The sequence below is a fragment of the Phalaenopsis equestris genome, unplaced genomic scaffold (assembly GCF_001263595.1).
Source record: "Phalaenopsis equestris unplaced genomic scaffold, ASM126359v1 Scaffold000008, whole genome shotgun sequence".
NCBI classification, from domain to species: domain Eukaryota; kingdom Viridiplantae; phylum Streptophyta; class Magnoliopsida; order Asparagales; family Orchidaceae; genus Phalaenopsis; species Phalaenopsis equestris.
The window spans coordinates 418723-437831 of NW_018164450.1; the positions used below are offsets into that span (position 1 = coordinate 418723).

Here is a 19109-nt window from a genome sequence, read left to right on the forward strand (position 1 = left end):
TGAATGTTGGCCTTTAAAAGAGAAGCATAATAATAAGTTAAGTGTTGCCGAGATGAGAATGATTAGGTGGATGAGTGGCTTTACACTTAGAGACAAAATGCGGAATGAATATATTCGTGATAGGGTTGGTGTAGCTCCTGTGACAGACAAAATTAGAGAAAGTTGTCTCAGATAGTTTGGTCACATTAAACGTCAACCATCTGATGATCCGATTAGGAGAGTAGATGTTTTAGATTCGAATTGTGTTAAGAAAGGCAGAGGTAGACCTAGGAAGACTTAGGCTTATTGTATTAAAAATGATCTTAATTTACTAGAACTAAATGAAAATATGACACTAAATAGGACGCAATGGAGAAAAAGGATTCATGTAGCCGACCCCACGTAGTGCGATTAAGGCTTTGTTGTTGTTGTTGTTGTAAACTTATATGGTGGCTTTGTTTTAGCTAAAAGCTAAACAATTCTAGACAAAAAAAAAAATTCTACGTACGATAATATGACGGAGTACAATGCTACCATTCAATCACTCAAACAATGGAGATATCATTTGTTTATATAAGAAGTTTATCATTAACATAGATTAACATACTCTAAAATTCATCAATACCCATAAGTTAAAATTACAGACATGCAAACTTGGTAGGAGTGTCTCATGAATTTTAATTTTGTTCCTAAACATAAACATGGATTGGTTTACAAATATGCGGATGTAATATTCAGACTTTCTCTAATAATAACTTTGCTAAAACTTTAAATTCTCAAAATCGAATTAAAATAATATTATAAGATTTTCTTTGATTTTCATCTAATATATTTAGAGCATCAATCCAAAACTAAATCTTTTGAAAGCTCCTAAATAATCTTTGAAGTTATCTCCGCAAAGAAAAAATTTATGCATCCCGACAACATAAAGAGAGTCCCTCATTATATAACTTCATTCAATGGGGAGAGTAAGCATTGCTTAACATTATAAATCTTCTCAAGCTAAAATTTTATGCCCTGAATTTAAAAGAAACCTGAAAAGATAGTAACTCGATGCTATACATTTTCTAATGCAAAGGCTATAAAACGAGATGAGGGAAGTACATTGCTTTACCATTCATTGTAGAACTTGAGAGATAATGTCCATAGATTTAATGATAGATCTTCCTAGAACCCCAAAAAAATAACATCATTGTCGATGTTGATAGATTCTCTACTATATCACATTTCTTATCTTTCCTTAAAGTCAAATGATGTGTCGCATATAACATGCTTCAATTCAAGGAGATTAATACATTACATGGGAAAAGATCCACAATAGTTTCAAATAAAGATGCCAAAATTTATATTGTATTTTCAACAAAAAAAAAAAAAATATGAAAACTGATTGGTAACATAACTGATTGGTAACATAATAGAAACTCTCTTCATTAGTTTATCCTTAGGTGCTTCATGGGAAAAAAAATCTAGAAATTTGAAATCTTTGTCCTACATCAGAGTATGCAAATAAAAACATATTTCAATAACTTCAAATATACCTTTTGTGAAATAGTCTATGACTATAATCCAAATAAGCCTTTTAATCTTGCTAATATATCCTCTCAGGAATTATCATATTCAAAATTTACATTTGCATATTACTTTCACAGCTTTCATCAAAAAGCAAAGAAACAAATGAAAAAAGTAATGCTAATTATGTTGAAAAAAATTAAAAAGAAATACCTAAGAGACATAATGTAGGTATTATGTATAAATTTGTCTCCAATAAATGATATATCACTTTACCAAACATAAAAAATTACAAGTGTGAGTACGTAGGCCTTTAAAGATTATTGGAAAATTTAGTTCTAATTTTTATTTAGTTGAATTATCTAAAAACGTGTTTATAAGCCCAACCTTCAACATGGAAGAATTAATATCACATAAAAGAGTAACCGGAGCTCTAGATTTGCAGAATAGCATATTCGTGAGATTTGACCATTATTTGCAAGTATCTATCCATCTTTCATTATTTCAGATTGAACATATCATTATAGATGAAGTAATCTCAAATTAACATTCAGCACATAAATTTTTAGTGGGATTGAAAAATAAGCCACCGAGTGAAAATACCTAATCGACCAGAGAAGAATTAGAGATACTTGCATTTAAGCTAGTTAAGGACAACCATAATTTTTAACTCTTCAGAGAAGAGTTTGTCGTGGTTTAGAAGAATTAATGTAGAAGAAGGTGCAAATAAAGAAAGTAATGGACAAACTGTTATGGTTCACATGATGACAGATGAAAACATTTACTTGGAACATTTATATAGAATTTACAAGTTAGATATTTCATAACTATTATATAAGACTGTTTGTAATTAGAATTTGTCATATAAAATTTTAAAATTCAGAATGTTCAATAAAGTGTAATTTTGAAGTTTAGATTGTCATATATTTAAGAAATATTTTTTATATTTACATAAATAAGGAAGATAATTCTATTCCACATTCGAAAAGCTTACCAGGAAATTTGAAGGGAGTAGTTACATAGTCTCTCCTCATTTTCAAATATGTGCTTGGTCCCTCTCTCTCTTCATCTTCCCTCCCTTTCTGATATTTGAAATAGTTAATGTACAAACATCACACGTACTTGTTGGAAGAATATGAGAATGATTGATATATATATTTTGAAAATTGGACTTATTTTCAATAGAGTGGAAGCTAGGTGGCCAACAACTCCATTAAAAGGGTTCGATAATCTCTTCTAACCTACTCAATTCAGTGAGTGATAGGATTATAAATTAAACCATTGAATTCTTTTGTTGTAGAAATCTTGTACCAACCCACTTTCACACAACCATATAATTATTCAATTATATCTCCCACAAAAATCCAATTAATCTCAACTAAAAATTGTCAGTCATGGATTGGGCAAACTTAACAAGATCTCATTCTTTTGGTAGGCCAAAATAAAATAAAATAAAATAAATCAAAACATAAACCCCTCTCACTCACTGGCATTTTCAGCCTTCAATCCCAACCAACCTAACCTAGGGATGTTGAGTAAAGAGCTCATCCACAAGATCAAATGTTGCTCTAAACCCTAGTATAAAACACTCCAGATCACATCTAGAATTACTCCCCTTAGTTTTCCAAATGATCCCAAGACCTAGAGTTTCATGGTTCTCCCGAATTAAATTTCTAAAGTCAGAACTAAGGGCTCTGAAGGTTTGACTTAACTTTGCCCTCGACAACCCCTATTTATCCAATCCTTATATCCCCTTAGTATCAAAGCCTAGGCAATCTTCATATCCCACTTGGCATACATACATAAACCCACTTCAAAAGTACTAAGCTTGGCCACACCATGAAATGCCAAGCTTCTCCACACCATCAATTGGATGGCCAACAAGGCTTCAATTAAAGGGTATATGGTCCAACACAAATCTAGTAGGCAATAAGGCTCATCTATCAACCACACACCTTATCAAAATACTAGAATGAAATTCATTAACTCCCACACCCACCCCACCCCACCCCACCCCACCAAATCAAATATTCTCAACCGCCTAGGAAAATATAGTTCAAAATAAACCTCAAGCGGACAATTCAATCCACAATTGAAGTTACAATTCCAAGCCACTATCGACACTGTGGCTGGTAACGTAAAGCAATAAATGGAACAACTTTGTCATACCTGAAAATCCTAAAGCCTTGGCAACTTTGAATAGAGGGATAAATCAACCCTTAAATGTGCTTCTTCAATTCAGGGTTTACTTCAAATTAGAGAAGAAAACAGATCCAAATCATTAAAGTTGGATCATTCCACTACACTATGGAGTAACAATTTTATTTCAAATTTGCAAGATATCTTCACCTAGAACCAAATCAACAAGCCTAGCATTGGCCTCAATATCATTAATATTACCTTCATGTTAATATATCAAAAGAAGGCAAGCATGATTTGAACTGCTTGGTGGCCATAGTGGTGGAAATAGACAAACTCCCAAAGGAATAATTTTGTTAGACGGGCTTATTATCCTAGTGGATTGCAAAAAAGGACTATAATTAAGAAAAGTAGTACATGTCAATGTGAGTGGAATGCGCCAATCTAAATAAAATATGCCCTATTCCCACTTCCTCAAGCATGCCTTATTCCATCGACTGGCAAGTTGATGCTTACTTCAAGGCAACAAAGCCTAGCTTGAATGATGCAACTCTAGCTACAGTCATATATGGATGAATCCAATGATGAATAACATTGCTAAGCACAAAAACACGCCTTCAAAATTATTAAATTATGCCCATAGGTTGCAGAATGTCTAAGCCATTTACCAAGAGCTCATGAATTCAATGACCATGTCAACTATTCAATGGAGGTGTATATTGTTGACATGTTATCAAAAGAATCAAACTGATTTTTCCTTATAAATCTTGAATAGTGCTTTGGTATTTTCCATCAAACAATACTAGTCTAAATCCATTATTATATATCCATGTAATTTGAGAGATCCTTTACCATTACTTAGCTATTTATCTCTATGCTCTGAGTTTTGTTCTAGCAAGAGAAAAAGTGAAACATCATAACCAATCTCTTATATTGACATAAAAAGCATATACACTATGGTTAACAAACCTGCTTAAACCCTTGCATTCCAAACAAGAAACCTCCCACCTTACTTCCAAGCTCAAGCCATAAGAGTGTTCAATCAATTGACTCTCAAAGCAATTTTACCAAGACAACCAAGTGTTGGTTGAGTTTGGAAAGTTAAACATTCACTTCCTTTAGCATCGAACACCAGATTGCAAGCTTAGTGAATTTCATAATTAAATTCATCCTTCCACCCAAACCATCTGCTATCATTAATAAAGTCATCATACACTTGGACATATCCATAAGCACAACATTAAGAAAATTTGGAGTATGGGCTTAAGCTGATGTTCCAAGTAATAAAAAATCCAATTAAATATGGGGATACACAACAACAACAAGCCTTTATCCCACTAAGTGGAGACGGCTACATGAATCTTTTTTTCTCCATTGTGTCTTATTCAGTGTCATATTTTTATTTAATTCTAACAAATTAAGAGCTTTTTTTATACAATAAGCCAAAACCTTTTTAGGTCTACCTCTGCCTTTCTTAGCGTAAGTCGAATCTAAAACATATACTCTCCTAAACAGATGTAAAATACAAGGACAAGATCATAAAATTGACTTAATAGTTGATTGAGTTGACCATTTGATCATACATATTGAATCCCAAATCGAAGGAAAATTTGACGTTAAGAATGAAAAAGAACTATAAGTATTGGTCTTGTTGAAAACATTAATGACTAAGCTACAAAAGCATTAAATAGGTCACATTCCATGAGAAAAAATATGAAAGCTGACTCACCCTCTAAACTCATTGTATCACCATTAGGTGAGACAACACAACCTTCAAAAAATTTGGAGTATGGGCTTAAGCTGATGCTTCAAGTAATAAATAATCCAATAGAATAAGAGGATATGATCATACAACATTGACTTATAATTGATTATTGAGCAGATCATTTGACCATACATTTTAAATCCCAAATGGAAGGAAAATTTGATGTTAAGAATGAAAAAGAACTACAAGTGTTGGTCTTGTTGAAAACATTGATGACTAATCTTCAAAAGCATTAAAAGTCCACATTCCATGAGAGAAACATATGAGAGCAAACAAACTCTCTAAACTCATTGTCTCACCATTAGGTGATCAATTCCGACAGAGAATGATCAAGGAGCACCCCTTCCCCAACAATCAGGGACCTGACCATGGCAGGTTAACACATTGGAAGGAGAAGAACCTTCTTGGAAAAAGCAATCTTGCTTTCTTACTAAAAGATGAGCCAACTTTTTTATAATTCGTACAAAATTCAATAGATATGCATTCCCAAAATTAGAGATTAAAATTTTTCCATCCTTCCGAGGTAGACTACTCCTCTCAACAAAATCAAGCCAAAGTATTTATAGGGAACACATGGGGGAAAGCCATGCTCTTCACATCCATCACCAGATATTTTATTGACGAACGATAAAGAAAGGTGCACTCAATTTTGTAAAATTATACCATAACTACCACTTTCATGCCAATAAATTCTATTCAATGTTAGCAAAACTAACCTTTTTTGCAAAGCTCTTGTCCTTTGTAAAATGAATAATGACATCATATGTCCTTTTCCTCCAACAACAAGACAGAGGAAATTTTTCATCCTAGCAATGGACCGAGCGCATTGCCAAGTGAGTTGAGGTAGAACCTATAGTTAAAATACCTTATGCCAACGCCAAGTAATTCATATAGAACAATATCAGAAGTTCCATCTCTCCGACATGGTTGTATTCACTCCATCTTGCCATGACTTTTAAATCATATTTATCTATATATTCATAGCCAAGTGGGCAAGAAAAGGTCATTAGCAAAAAAATCTAGATTGGGGTTGGTTTGTTGAAGAAATGGGTTGATGAATTGCCTCATGTGTTTTGGGCTTATCAAACAACAGTTAGAATGCCAACAAAATAGACCCATTCAACCTATACTTTGAAATGGAAATCATCAATCTCATTAATATTAGAACTTTGAGAGAGTATGAAGAATTATTCTTACCGATTCATGACTCAGAATTCGTGACAACCCAAATCTTCTCCTTGAAGTTCACAGGGTCACACGGTACATGCCATCTCTTATCAGCTAGTGGTTTATTACTAAAATTGAAAGTTGATGATTTCACCCTTTAGTTGTTAGATACTTGGTACAATAAAAAACAATTCATTTTCATACATAATGAATTTCTCTGCACTCCTATACCCTTTCATATTCACTGATTTCCCGTGCTTGCTAGTGGTGGTGCAAGTTTTGTTAAGAACCAATAGCAAGAAAGATGGAAAAGGGGTTAAAGGTTCCCACGCCAGTTTGGAGGAGGGGGGCTGCTGGACTTCTGATCCAAAACTTGGGAATATTGTGAAGCTGTTGTGGCCAGAAAGCAGGGAGAGAATACCATCACTATCCAGTGCCAGGAAGAACTGTTAAAGTCATGACTTGCTGAAGTTTAACAAGCTTGGTGATGAGGGGACTATCAAAAAACTGCATTTTGCCTTGTGGACTGCATTTGGAGAAGCATCTTAGGAGTAAATCCAATGATAGCAAGAAGCACAGAGACTAATCAAGAAAAATTATGAGAAAGGTGGGCCTTCATAGTGACATTTATGTGTTTATCAAGAAAATTTAGCTGCAATTTTTGCTACAAGTGATATCAAAGACAGATAAAGAAGGAACCAAATTAAGAAATCAAGTCTATAGCCAAGATTGAAACGAAAAAAGCATTGGCTCAATAACTTAAACTTTTGAAGGCTACAAATGACGGAACTTCTTGCTTTGAATGCAGCTTTAACAAAGGAGACAACCATGAAAATGGGGGCAAAAGGGAGATTTGGGAGGAGTTTTTAAACAAATCTCACAGGAATATCCTGGAAACTTGACTATGAGAGGCTTCATGAAGTTGTGGATGGATAAACGAACATCAGCATATGGAGAAGGTTAAAATCCTTAGATATAAAGAATTCTTTTCCCAAACTTTTGAACATCAAGAAGTAAATGTGTATGTATTGCAAATGGAGGTGCGGGAATTGATGAGGAAGATCAATCAATTATCATCATAAGTTCATTACCAAGTAGATATTACAATTTGTTGATATTGTATTTTATGAAAAATATTTTTAGCTATTTTAAAAGAAAAGGCTGGACTAAACTCAAAGTAAAAAAAATTGGATCTTATCAAGATAGTGCAGATAAAAAGCTAACTGCGAAGAGGACAGTTCAAGAACCAATCAAGATCTAAGTCAAAGGAAATAAGAAAATATTTTTTTTTTGTCATAAAGAAGATCATTTCAAGCAGTGTCCAAAGAGAAAATACATTAGCTAATAAATTTATTAGAGCAAAAGGATATGTTGTAATAAGAGAGGAAGGCTATGGCTATGTTGAATTCTTCTCAATCTTAGCTTCAAATCCAACCAAGCAATAAATCATAGAATACAAATGATCCAACCACATGTGTCAAAACAGTAGTTTATTTGATCACTAAATGGAAAAGAATGTGTATCTTGGAAACAGCAAAACATACAAAGTTCAAAGTGCAGGAGCCATTTGATTTAAACTCCACAATGACATGGAAAGACTACTTAGAATATAAGAAATGTTCTTGAATTTATAAGGAATTTGATTCTCTTGATGAATTAGACCACAAAGAAAAACAGTATTAAATGTGATTGTGAAAACCCAAAGGTGTTCAGATGCTCTTTAATTTTCATGAAGGCATTCAAATGAATGAAGTGTATGCATTGCAGGGTAAAATTGTGATTAGGACTTGTGTTAGCATGTCATGTAATTTTGTTGACGAAGTTGTGGTACAAAGATTAAAACATGTAGACCTAAGACTGCTAGACAGCACAACCAGGTTTGTTTCCCGCCTTTAAACATAAATCTAAGGAAATTTAGATTATAAGCTCTTAGGTCTACATGTTTCCCGCCTTTAAACATCTAGACCTAAGACTGCTAGACAGCTCAACCAGGTTTGTTTCCCGCCTACGAAGGATAACAGTATTAAATGTGATTGTGCAAACCCAAAGGTGTTCAGATGCTCTTTAATTTTCATGAAGGCATTCAAATGAATGAGGTGTATACATTGCAGGGTAAAATTGTGATTAGGAGTTGTGTTAGCATGTCATGTAATTTTGTTGACAAAGTTGTGGTATCAAAGATTAAAACATGTAGACCTAAGACTGCTAGACAGCACAACCAGGTTTGTTTCCCGCCTTTAAACATAAATCTAAGGAAATTTAGATTATAAGCATTCATTAGATTTTTGGGGGTCCTGTAAAAGGTGAGCCAGAACAAAACAACGCCCCAAGAACAGAATCAAATGTATAAATCTTGTAAACTATAAAGGTATTATTTATAAAACAAAGAAACACCCCAATAACAGATGGACTTTCACAATTAATTGAAGAAAGAAAAAGATAATCATACCTCTCGAACATCCTCAACAAAAGCTTCATGTGAAGCACCATATGACCCAACATCCAATCTTAAATCTATAGTACGGAAGTCCAAAGGGCGAGAAACCATGGCCGGTGACCCAAGAATACCTTCATCCTCATTGTCATTGGGGTTCAATAAGGAAGTACCAATTAAATTGCAGAATACTTTTGATTCATCACCCAATATAGCAGTGCGAAGCACAATGCGACATTTTTTCATAATTGCATCTGACACAGAAATGGGGCACTTCTCTTTCTGCCTCTTGCAGAACTTCTGATGTACACTTCCTGCAGTTGCCTGGGCCAAAACAGACAAAACAGCTTTCTGCACCAAAACCAATCAGAAAAGTGGGATTAAGCATAAGGTTTACCAAAAAAGACATAATTGCTAAAGTAAGTAAAATAGAGGTCGAAACAAGCAAAATGGCAATGAAAAAAGCACAGCTATAGTGGTGACATGAATGTACAAAAAAAGAAACTCGTCTGTGTAAAGGGAGACAACATAGAAGTCAAGTTCTCCAAAGAATTCAGTAGATCTTTCTGTTAAGATTTTAAAAAGCGATGAAACAAAAGCTAATTAACCTTGGTAGGCCCTGATGCATTCCCTTTGTAAACCTCCTTACTGATTGAATGCTGCAAAATTTCCTTTGCCCATTCCGGAGGATCCTTCTCAAGAGAATTATGGATGCACCTTCTGATCCTAGTTCCAACGTTAGTAGGTAGCTTTCTAACGGGTTCTAAAGGTTGTGCCCATTCAGGAAGTCTGCTTCCAGCAGTATCAGCAGTTGACTCACAATCACCTACTGGATCAGAATCCATGAAATCAACTCTCAAAACTTCATCATGTTTTGCTGAATCAGATATTTGCCTTTCAGCCTCTGCAAGCAGCTGATATTTTTACAAATTAGTAAACCTAATGACCTGCCAAGTATCTCAAGGTTCATGAACTTAAAAATACTTACAATAAAAACGAGACAAAAAAATATTAAAGACCATACAAACAAGAATATAAAAAAAAATGACTTTAACAAGGAGTCAACTCCTACACATAAAAGCCATAGCTAAATAAAAAGAAGAGAAATATAAGACAGATCCAAGTGTAAACAAAGGAAATACCTCAAATAGTAGTTCCCAGCAAAGCTAATAGACAAGTCAATGCAACAAAAACATTTTTCTAAAATGCTGCATTTCATGGTCAAGGCCACCAAAAGGCCTTTATATCCTCTAAAGATCACATGGCTAAACTAGAACTAAAAAAAATAGCACCTTCAGATAAAAGCACATATCACACTTCTATTCAAATTTAGGTAATGATTTTTGAATTTGTGACAGCCTTTTGGCATAATAATCATGGGTTAAAAAGGTGATCGAGGTGTTCGCCTCATTCCTCACCCTGAGTCACCCAGTAAGCACTTTGAGGATTATGACTTTCAGACAAGAGCCAGTCATTATCCTTTTTCAAGATTATATGCCTCAATACATATGAGGTAAACACCTCGAATTAACACTTAAAAAAAAATACTTTTAAGTTATTTTTTTATAGCAATATTTATTCTTAGAAGGTGAAAAAGATACATGATAGCACAAACAAAAGAAAAGTAAATTACATTAGACAAGCTGAACTAAAGCATAAAGAGCAGTGACGATCCTAAAGAACTGGATCATACTAACATTCAAACAATAGCCAAGTTCAGGATACTAAAATCACCAATGAGTTATTAAGATTTGCTTGGAACCTAATAAATCTGGCATAATGGAGAAAGAATTTCATATGATTAGTGCCTCAACAGGAAAATCACAACTAAAATAATTTATCGAACAACAACAATAACAAGCCTTTATCCCACTAAGTGGGTTCAGCTATATGATTCAAAAAAAAATAAAAAAGTAGTAATATCACATGGAGAAGGAATAGTGCGAAATAATTTATCCACTATATCAAAAAAAATAAAATAAAATAAAATAAACTTCAAATAGATTTTGAAAGATAAATCGAGCCTGAATCATGAAGACTAATTATAACATTGACGAATTAGGTTGTAGTATCACATGGAGAAGGCATAGTAAGAGTGGAAACAAGACCTTATATAGGCTGGCAAATATATAACTCAAGTAACGCTCTCAAAAATCAGAAAATTCAAATTCTAAAATTGAGGGAAGAAAGGAAACACTGCCAAATACATTTATAAGAAGTGTTAAGCACATGAGTGAGAATAGTGGCGTACAAATGGGGAGTTAGCGAAGTTAGCATTTGCAGACAGGAGTTGAGGAAATCAAGTGCAAGCAGGAATTGTGAGCTAATTAAAATAGAAACCTACAACAACTAAGCGTTGAAGCATTGCAAGTAGGTGCATTTTTCAATTTTAACCTTTTCTTTATTTTGTAACTATTTTTTTCCTTTTTTAATTAAGATTTTATAATAGAAACTTATTTTCTTTTATTTATTGAGTGAATTTGTGTTTTATAAAGATGACCAAATTTAATATGTTAATGAATTATAGCATTTTTATGATTTTTTTAGTTGCATTTTTTTATTTTTAGCCCTTGAATTTGTTTTTTTAAACTTTGGCAGTATTTTAATAAAAACATCACCATTTTTAAAGCTCATATCAAGATAAAACAGAGATTTTATAAGCCCAACAAGAAACCAATTAAGTGATAGAAATTTATTTCCCTAACCTCCAATGGAAGGCCAAGTGATTCAAAATTTAAAAAACCAAGCGGTAACAAAAATACATACAAATTTGAGAGTCAGAAAAAAATTTATAAGCAACTAAAAACACCTAATACCCCAAGCAAGTCAAAGAAATATAAACACAGCTAGTGTTTTGTTAACATAAGACTAAAAAAACAAAGAAAAAACTAGGGCATAATTGACATAACGGATAGCATCATTCTAAAGCTTATATTCTAATTAGTGTTGATATAAATAGTCATCAGCACGGGCTTCAAAAGGCAAGCAAAGAAATATATCTCTAATAAAGAGAGGATTAAAGGGCTAAGCAATGGCTTTTGCAGTGAAATGTTTGTGTTTCTTAAATATTTTAAACTTATTTTGGCTTTATATGGTGATGAAATCACAATGATTGTTCCTATCGTCACAATTTGGCTGTGTGGCTTGCATATTTTGAGAATATCTTGTTATTGGAAGGAAGAAAAGAAACATTGGGGGAACAAAAAAATAGGAGGATAGGTAAGAGGAGAGTGCTTTGCACAAGTAAATCGTATTTAAATTCAAATGCTCGATACAAGACGATCTCATATATAGAGAGGAAAAGATGTGGCATTTCTATGATATACCCAAATTCCATCTTGATTTCCATACATGCCAAATGATTTCACAACATTAAAATAAAAATAATAACGAAACTCAAAATAAATGTTAATGAATTACAAAAGAAGCATCACTCTCTAAACTGAAGAAAGTTAGATTCAGAGTCAAAACATGTGCAAGTCTAAATGTAGCTTGCATCATCGCTCTTCAGTTGCAAAGAACTGACCTATAAAGAGATAGTATGATGGCACGCATAAATAAAAAAAATCAGTATAATACAATGTAACTTATCATTGGAGATCCATGAATCATCCTCGAGAGGAAGGTCTCCATTATGAATGAAGTATCATTGCTACCCGGTAGGATTGGAGGTTATCTTCTTACTAAAGATTTGCTTCACAGCACCTGATCAAGAGAAAAAAGCAACAAGAAACACAAAAATAGGACACAGAATTGTAGAAATAGAAACTACCTCGAAAAACAATATCTTGGGTAACAGAGGGGACTTTAATTTGTCCTTAAAGAATAAGAAAATCATATATATTGAAAGTTTTTATTAATACAAAAATTTGGAAGAGATCAATTAAAGATGCATCAGATCTCATTTTCTTTCAGATTTTATAGGGTCCAAAATTTCAAAGATTAAGCTTTTTATAAATATTGTGTGACAAGTATTTGAGATAGATCTGTGTAATAAACACATAATCTCCTTCACTGAAATCCCAATCACATTAATGAAGGCATACTATGAAAAAACCAAAACACCTTTGATACAATCCGACGTTAAAATCAGCACGCCTTATGACAACCAATTTTTATTACCTGCACACCAAATCAAAGCAATAAAAAACTAATAACTCACACGATAAACTCCTACACTATAAGAGGTGAGTGATCTCTCCCAATTCCTACAATATGAGAGGTTGGAAATCTTTTCAAAACCCTAAACCTAAGATACAAGACCCATTCTCATGCATAAACCTAATCTTAAACATGATAAGCTTATTCATACTTAACAATAATAATAATAAACAACCAAATTGCCCTTAGGCATACCAAAGAACCAATTGCCCTTAGGCTAGGGACCAGTTTAACAATAATCCCCTTAAAAGATACCTTGTCCCAATGTGAGAATTCCCCCCGCCCTCCACCACAGCTTTCTCTATTTCTTCATCCTTTGCCTCCTCTTCACGCATTATAAGAACTTGTAATTTTAGATCATTGCAACTGCGTCCTGGGGTAAACTTCTCATCACACTGAAACCATAACCCCTTAACTAGCTTCTCCAATATTTCTATCTCTATAAAGTGCTTGAGTGTCGCTCTCAATCTGCCCATTATTCTTGTATTGTGCAGCATCTCTTTAGACTTAAACTGTTTGAGCTTTTGGTATCATCTTGGTTATAGCAATTTGGTACGATACTCCATCTGTGCTGCTCATGCGGGTCTTCTCCATCTAATTCTTGTCATCCACTACCAAGGCTAGGTCCATAGTCCGCCTCAATCTCCGCGGTCTCAATAGTCGGAATGCTGCTCATATGTCGGAAGTTAGACCCTTCATTAAATTCCCTTCAATCCTACTTCAAAAATCCCCCTTAGCCATCCCGACAATAGCTCGAATCTCTCCCTATATTCCATCACAGTCCCCTTTTGATTCAAGATATAGAATTGCTCATTTACGTCTCCTGCACAAATGGCTTAAAAACGTTCCATCAAATAATCCTTAATTTTTTTTTCCATGAACAGATGGATATCTAGTCTCCCTCCACTGAAACTATGCTAAAGTTTTCCCCTCCAAACATAAACCAGTTGTCATAAGCTTCTCCTCCCCAGTTAGCTCATTCATCGTAAAATATTGCTCTACCTGATATACTCACTCATGTGCATCTTTTTTCCTCGAAGATCCACATCTTCAACTTCCCAACTCTAGTATCACCAACCCAACTTCCTCTCCTCTCCCTCCGGTGTTTCTCCCCATGTAACTAGGGTGAAATTCTCTCCTTCGATCATAGTAATGCCCTCTTCGAGATTCCCTCCTTTCTTTGTGCATCTTCCAACCCCTTGCATAATCTCTCCACCATGTCTCTATCCAATCATCTCCATCAAAAATCTCTAATCAACCACCAACAAAGTCCTAGGGATAAGTTCGTGATGGTGGATGTTTTCCTCCTCATGTTCCTCAAGTTCTATCTCTTTCACTTTCAATTTAGTTTTCCATGGAAAGGAAACTCTCAAGACGGCCTTCATTTGATTTTTTTATAGAAGAAAATCTACCCTCTATGGTGGCAAACCTTTCTTCCATCCCGGATTTAAGTTGACTCATCTCTTCCACTAATTTCATCTCCAAATCAACTGTCTCAGTTGTCATTACTCCCTATAAGAATTCAAAGCTCCTTTACACTGAAATCATGAGCTTTAGAATTTATGTACGTGATTTCAACATGCACAAAACTTTAGATGACGTGATCCTTGAATTCTTGTATGTAGTTTGGCACTTGGAAGCAGCACCGAACTCTGGATATTGCGATCCAAATTCTTGTATGTAGGTTCGGCATTAAACTCCTTTACGTCGCGATCCCAATCGTTTCAATCAAGAAAGCATAAAACTCTTGTAAACCACTATGTTATCTTCTCGACAAGCTCTGATCGTGTCTATATCCTTCGAACATAGCAACAGGAGAAAGGTGTGCATGATCGATCAAGAAAGCATAAAACTCTTGTACACCACTATGTTATCTTCTCGACAAGCTTTGATCGTGTCTATATCGTTCGAACATAGCAACAGGAGAAAGGTGTGCATGATCCCTTTGATACTAAGGATTGGACAACGCGATATCGTCGATGCTTCATGCTTGTTTGATCGCAAACTATGATCCCATTGTCCCCTTCCCTGCAAGCCCTAAGCGCACCAGTATCAATGGGAGTTATGGAGCGGGAACAGAATAAAATTGGGAGTTTTGCATCTTTGTATATCTAGATCTTCGGAATTCAGGGCAGAGCGTATCTGTGCGACTGCCTTCCTAGCTTAAGTTGTTCTGCATAAATTACTGCGGCTGCATAGCAATCAGCTTCCCTTTGTTCCACAGAAATCCAATGCTCTAATACCAATTTAATGAGATACGACATCAAAATCGACACGTTTTTTTCAAAAAAAATTAGGGCAAACACAAATTTTATTTCTCGAGCATCAAATCAAAGCAATACAACACTAATAATTCACATGAATAAAAAGGATAAGCACCTGCAATTCGAGAGGTAAGAAATCTCTCTGAAACCCTAAACCTAAGATATACGGCTCAATCTCATGCATGAACCTAACCCTAAACATAATAAGCTTATTTATACCCAACAATAATAATACTAAAAGACTAAATTACCCTTAAAGAACAAAAGACCAAATTGCCCTTAGGCTAGCTACCATGTAACAATCACCTCCGAGCTTCTCCTCCTATCATGTTGTGAATTCATCCCTTTGCCTGCAAGCCCACCCGAGCTATTCCACCTACTAGCTAGTCTACCTCATTTTTTTTAACTCATGCATGCGCCTGAATATGCAAGGCCTTCTCATTTCAAGACAGCACCCAAACACTAAACAAAGATAGGCTGCACAAAAGATTAATAATTAAGAAGATCAAATAGAAATTAACATTTCCCATTATCATTAGAGCAATATATTTTAACTAGGTGTAGTTCTGTGAGGCAAAATATGCAAAAGAAGCTATTGTTTTCTCTTACCAATGCGTCTGCTTCCATTGCAGCTATTCCAGAAAGTGAACCGCAAAGAATGCCTCCATCACCCTTTAAGCAGCGGAACACTTTTGCACCTTCCCGGCTGTGAGATTCTGATGAATCCATGCAACCATTCAGTGATGAGATGGCTAAGACATATCTACGAGCCAACTCTGGCCATGTGAACTCGTTAAAAATCGGCATCTCCAATTTTGTGTCTTTTATGTGACTGCTATCCACATCCTTCTTTCTTCCACGTCTTGGTTTGGACTCCCTAGCATCAACGTTTGGATCTACATAAACTGCAACTTTATTCAAGAGTTCACCAACCAGCACTTTTAGTAGTGAAGTGTGAATTTTTGTCAGTACAAGACCTGTGCATCTCCCATAAGTACGAACTGCTAGCTTAGTTTGATCAATTTCCCTCTGGGCTGAAGTTTCAATCGGAACAAATGTGAATGTGTTATGCCTATCAAAACTCCCACGGGAATCACTAGAAATAAATGATCCAACAGCATTTTCGTTTGCTTGAGAAATTACTACTCTAGAATCATAACTGTGCTTTTCAGATGAAGATAAATTATTGGGAACACAAGGCCATGGATCAATTAGTTCCTCTTCAAGTTCATCAAAATTCAAATTCTCTTTGAGACCCAAAATCTCATGGAAACGACAAAGAAATTCCCATATCTGCCAAAAACAGAAAAAAAAATGGAGTCAGAAAGATGCAATGAAACAGCTTAAAGATCCAAAAAATCAAGATAAAAAGCAATCCCTAAAAATCTAAGTCACAAATCACTAAAGAAGACACCTGATAAACATCCCCAACAAGATCGCATGGAAGCTTATTGCTTAAAGGTCGCCCATGCAGAAGTCGGCGGTGAGATGCTTGAGGCTCATCAAATTCAGATACGATAGACCCTTTACTCCCTTCCTTTAAACTATTTAATGCAATTTCCTCCCCTTTTTCTCCATTCTTTTGAACAGCTACAAGCAGACCACTACCAACTGTCCAAGGCACACATGAATCCTTTCTATTCTTTAAAAACAGATATCTAGAACAAGCATGGGATTCAGGAAGGGTTTCAAGCATTTCTTGTACAAAACCCATATCCAGCCCAAACCTGTCCCTGTCCAACCATTCTGACAAAGATTTGCATGTAAATTTTAGAAGATTATAATTTTTAATTAGCTGAGGAACATTTAGAGGTCCAGAAGCACAGGAGAATCTAGCTAACGAACCATAAAAATTAACATATTTGGCAGCACCATTATTTCGGTTAGATGGAAAGCCACTGGAGTCATGCTTGCAGCTAAACCGCATGCATCCTATTTTTCTGAACACTTCATGACAAGCATTTAAAACAGTTTCCGAAACCATTTTCCAAACTGCAGTAGAAGATCGTCCTTCAACATAGAATTCCCCAATGTCATCCATTAAGCTAGAGTTCCTGTTTGAAAAAGCAGCAAGCCTTTGAACATAGAAACTATTACAAGAGACGGTTGACACGCCGGACTCTTGCATATCAACCTGAACAGAGCAAGCATATGGTGTTTCATCAACATCACCACTAAGCAACGATAATAAATTGTTGTCCTCAGGATTAGGATCACAGACGAGCATCAGAATTTCATCATCTCTGTCAGTCTCTGCATCAAAAGGCAAATTTTCATCCATTTGTGCTACAATATGAGTTCCGGCAACCTTATTATGTAAAATAGCAGTTGCCCCATTTGGAATGGGAAATAATGAACATGGAAATCTTTTCACTCTGAAGATAGGACCAGGATCACCACCATCACACACCTCACACTCAAAAACTGATCCAGTAATTTTGTCATGCCAAATAGATTTGTATCCAATAGGCCAAATCTGACAGCTGTTATGATAAGCCATTCGTGAATCAATTTTTCCAAGACTGAATATATAGAAATCTTCCAACTGAACAGGAAATGCAACCTGGAGAGCAATAAAATAGCAAATAGGAACGTTCGGCAAGTCTCCAAAGTACAAATGAAATGACAGATGAAATGATAAAAAATCATAGTAAGACAAAAAGAAAGCTACCTACCATAGAACTTTGAGAGACCGAGCCACACTTCTCTTTGATGAGATTATTAGTGACTCTTGCAACATTTCCAACACATGAAAACTGAGGGTCTAAAATCTCAGCATCAGAAGAATGCTCCCTATCAAAGTTGCTAGAAATGCTGTTCAGATTTTTAGAGGAAGTTTCTAAAGTTGAGATTTGTAAGAAGTCTCTTTTCCTTCTTCGAGAAGGCAATGATCTCTGTAATAATCCAGAATCATCATCCCTTTTATCAACCTCTATAGATTGGGCATTAAGTGTTAAGCCAAGATAACGAGCAACATCAAATACTGACTCAAACCTCCTACCATCAGGGGCACAATAAACTGCATATGAATCAGAACTGTTAGCAGATTGTTTAAATTCTACATGCCAGCCATCACCCAGAGAGCCTCCTTTTTTAGCAACAAAATCTCTTAAAGAACAGAGAAATATTTCACCCTGTGAATGGCTGGAAACAGTACAACTATTAACAGGACATCTACTCCTAATAGAACTGCCTAAAAGCGGGTCTTCACAATCAATAGTTGCATCTGCTGCATGGGGTAGAGCAACTTCTGAGTTGGTCCTCTTGCCCTCCATACCAGTAGTATTTCCTGGAGCAAATGCGTTCATTTGGTAACCAAGATTTGGATTTGAATCTTTTACAATGGTTCCACTTGAAACAAATTCATTAGTTCTGGAGAATAAATGAATCAAACAAAATCTGATAAGTCGTGTGAATAGAAGATGCCAATAGAAGATTTAAACATAAAAAAAACAAACTATCCTTTACCAACATAAAATCCAAATATCAAAAATAGTAATGGCAAAAGAGAAGGTGCTTTAAACACGAGGCTATTTAATTGACATATATAGTTACATCTTAGGATTACATGAACCCAAAATTGCAATAATAAAAATATGCCCTAATAATGACAATTACATGAAGTTCCAAAAGTTCTTATATGCAGGACTGTAAATACTGAAAAAAGAGAATAAAATCAAAAACCAGGGAG

The 19109-nt window shown here is 35.0% G+C and overlaps 1 protein-coding gene across 1 annotated transcript in view; it reads right to left on the minus strand.

The window, feature by feature from the left end:
• LOC110018301 (methyl-CpG-binding domain-containing protein 9) overlaps window positions 1-18787 on the minus strand; it is a 47492-nt gene extending 28705 nt beyond the window's left edge. The window contains exons 1-5 of the mRNA XM_020715570.1: window positions 18094-18787; window positions 16833-17981; window positions 16028-16711; window positions 9602-9907; window positions 9009-9344 (exon numbers count right to left, since the gene is read on the minus strand). Coding sequence (XP_020571229.1) covers window positions 9009-9344; window positions 9602-9907; window positions 16028-16711; window positions 16833-17981; window positions 18094-18726 — 3108 coding nt within the window. The 5' untranslated portion in view covers window positions 18727-18787. The remainder of the gene's footprint in view (window positions 1-9008; window positions 9345-9601; window positions 9908-16027; window positions 16712-16832; window positions 17982-18093) is intronic.
• Between the last annotated feature and the right edge of the window lie 322 nt (window positions 18788-19109).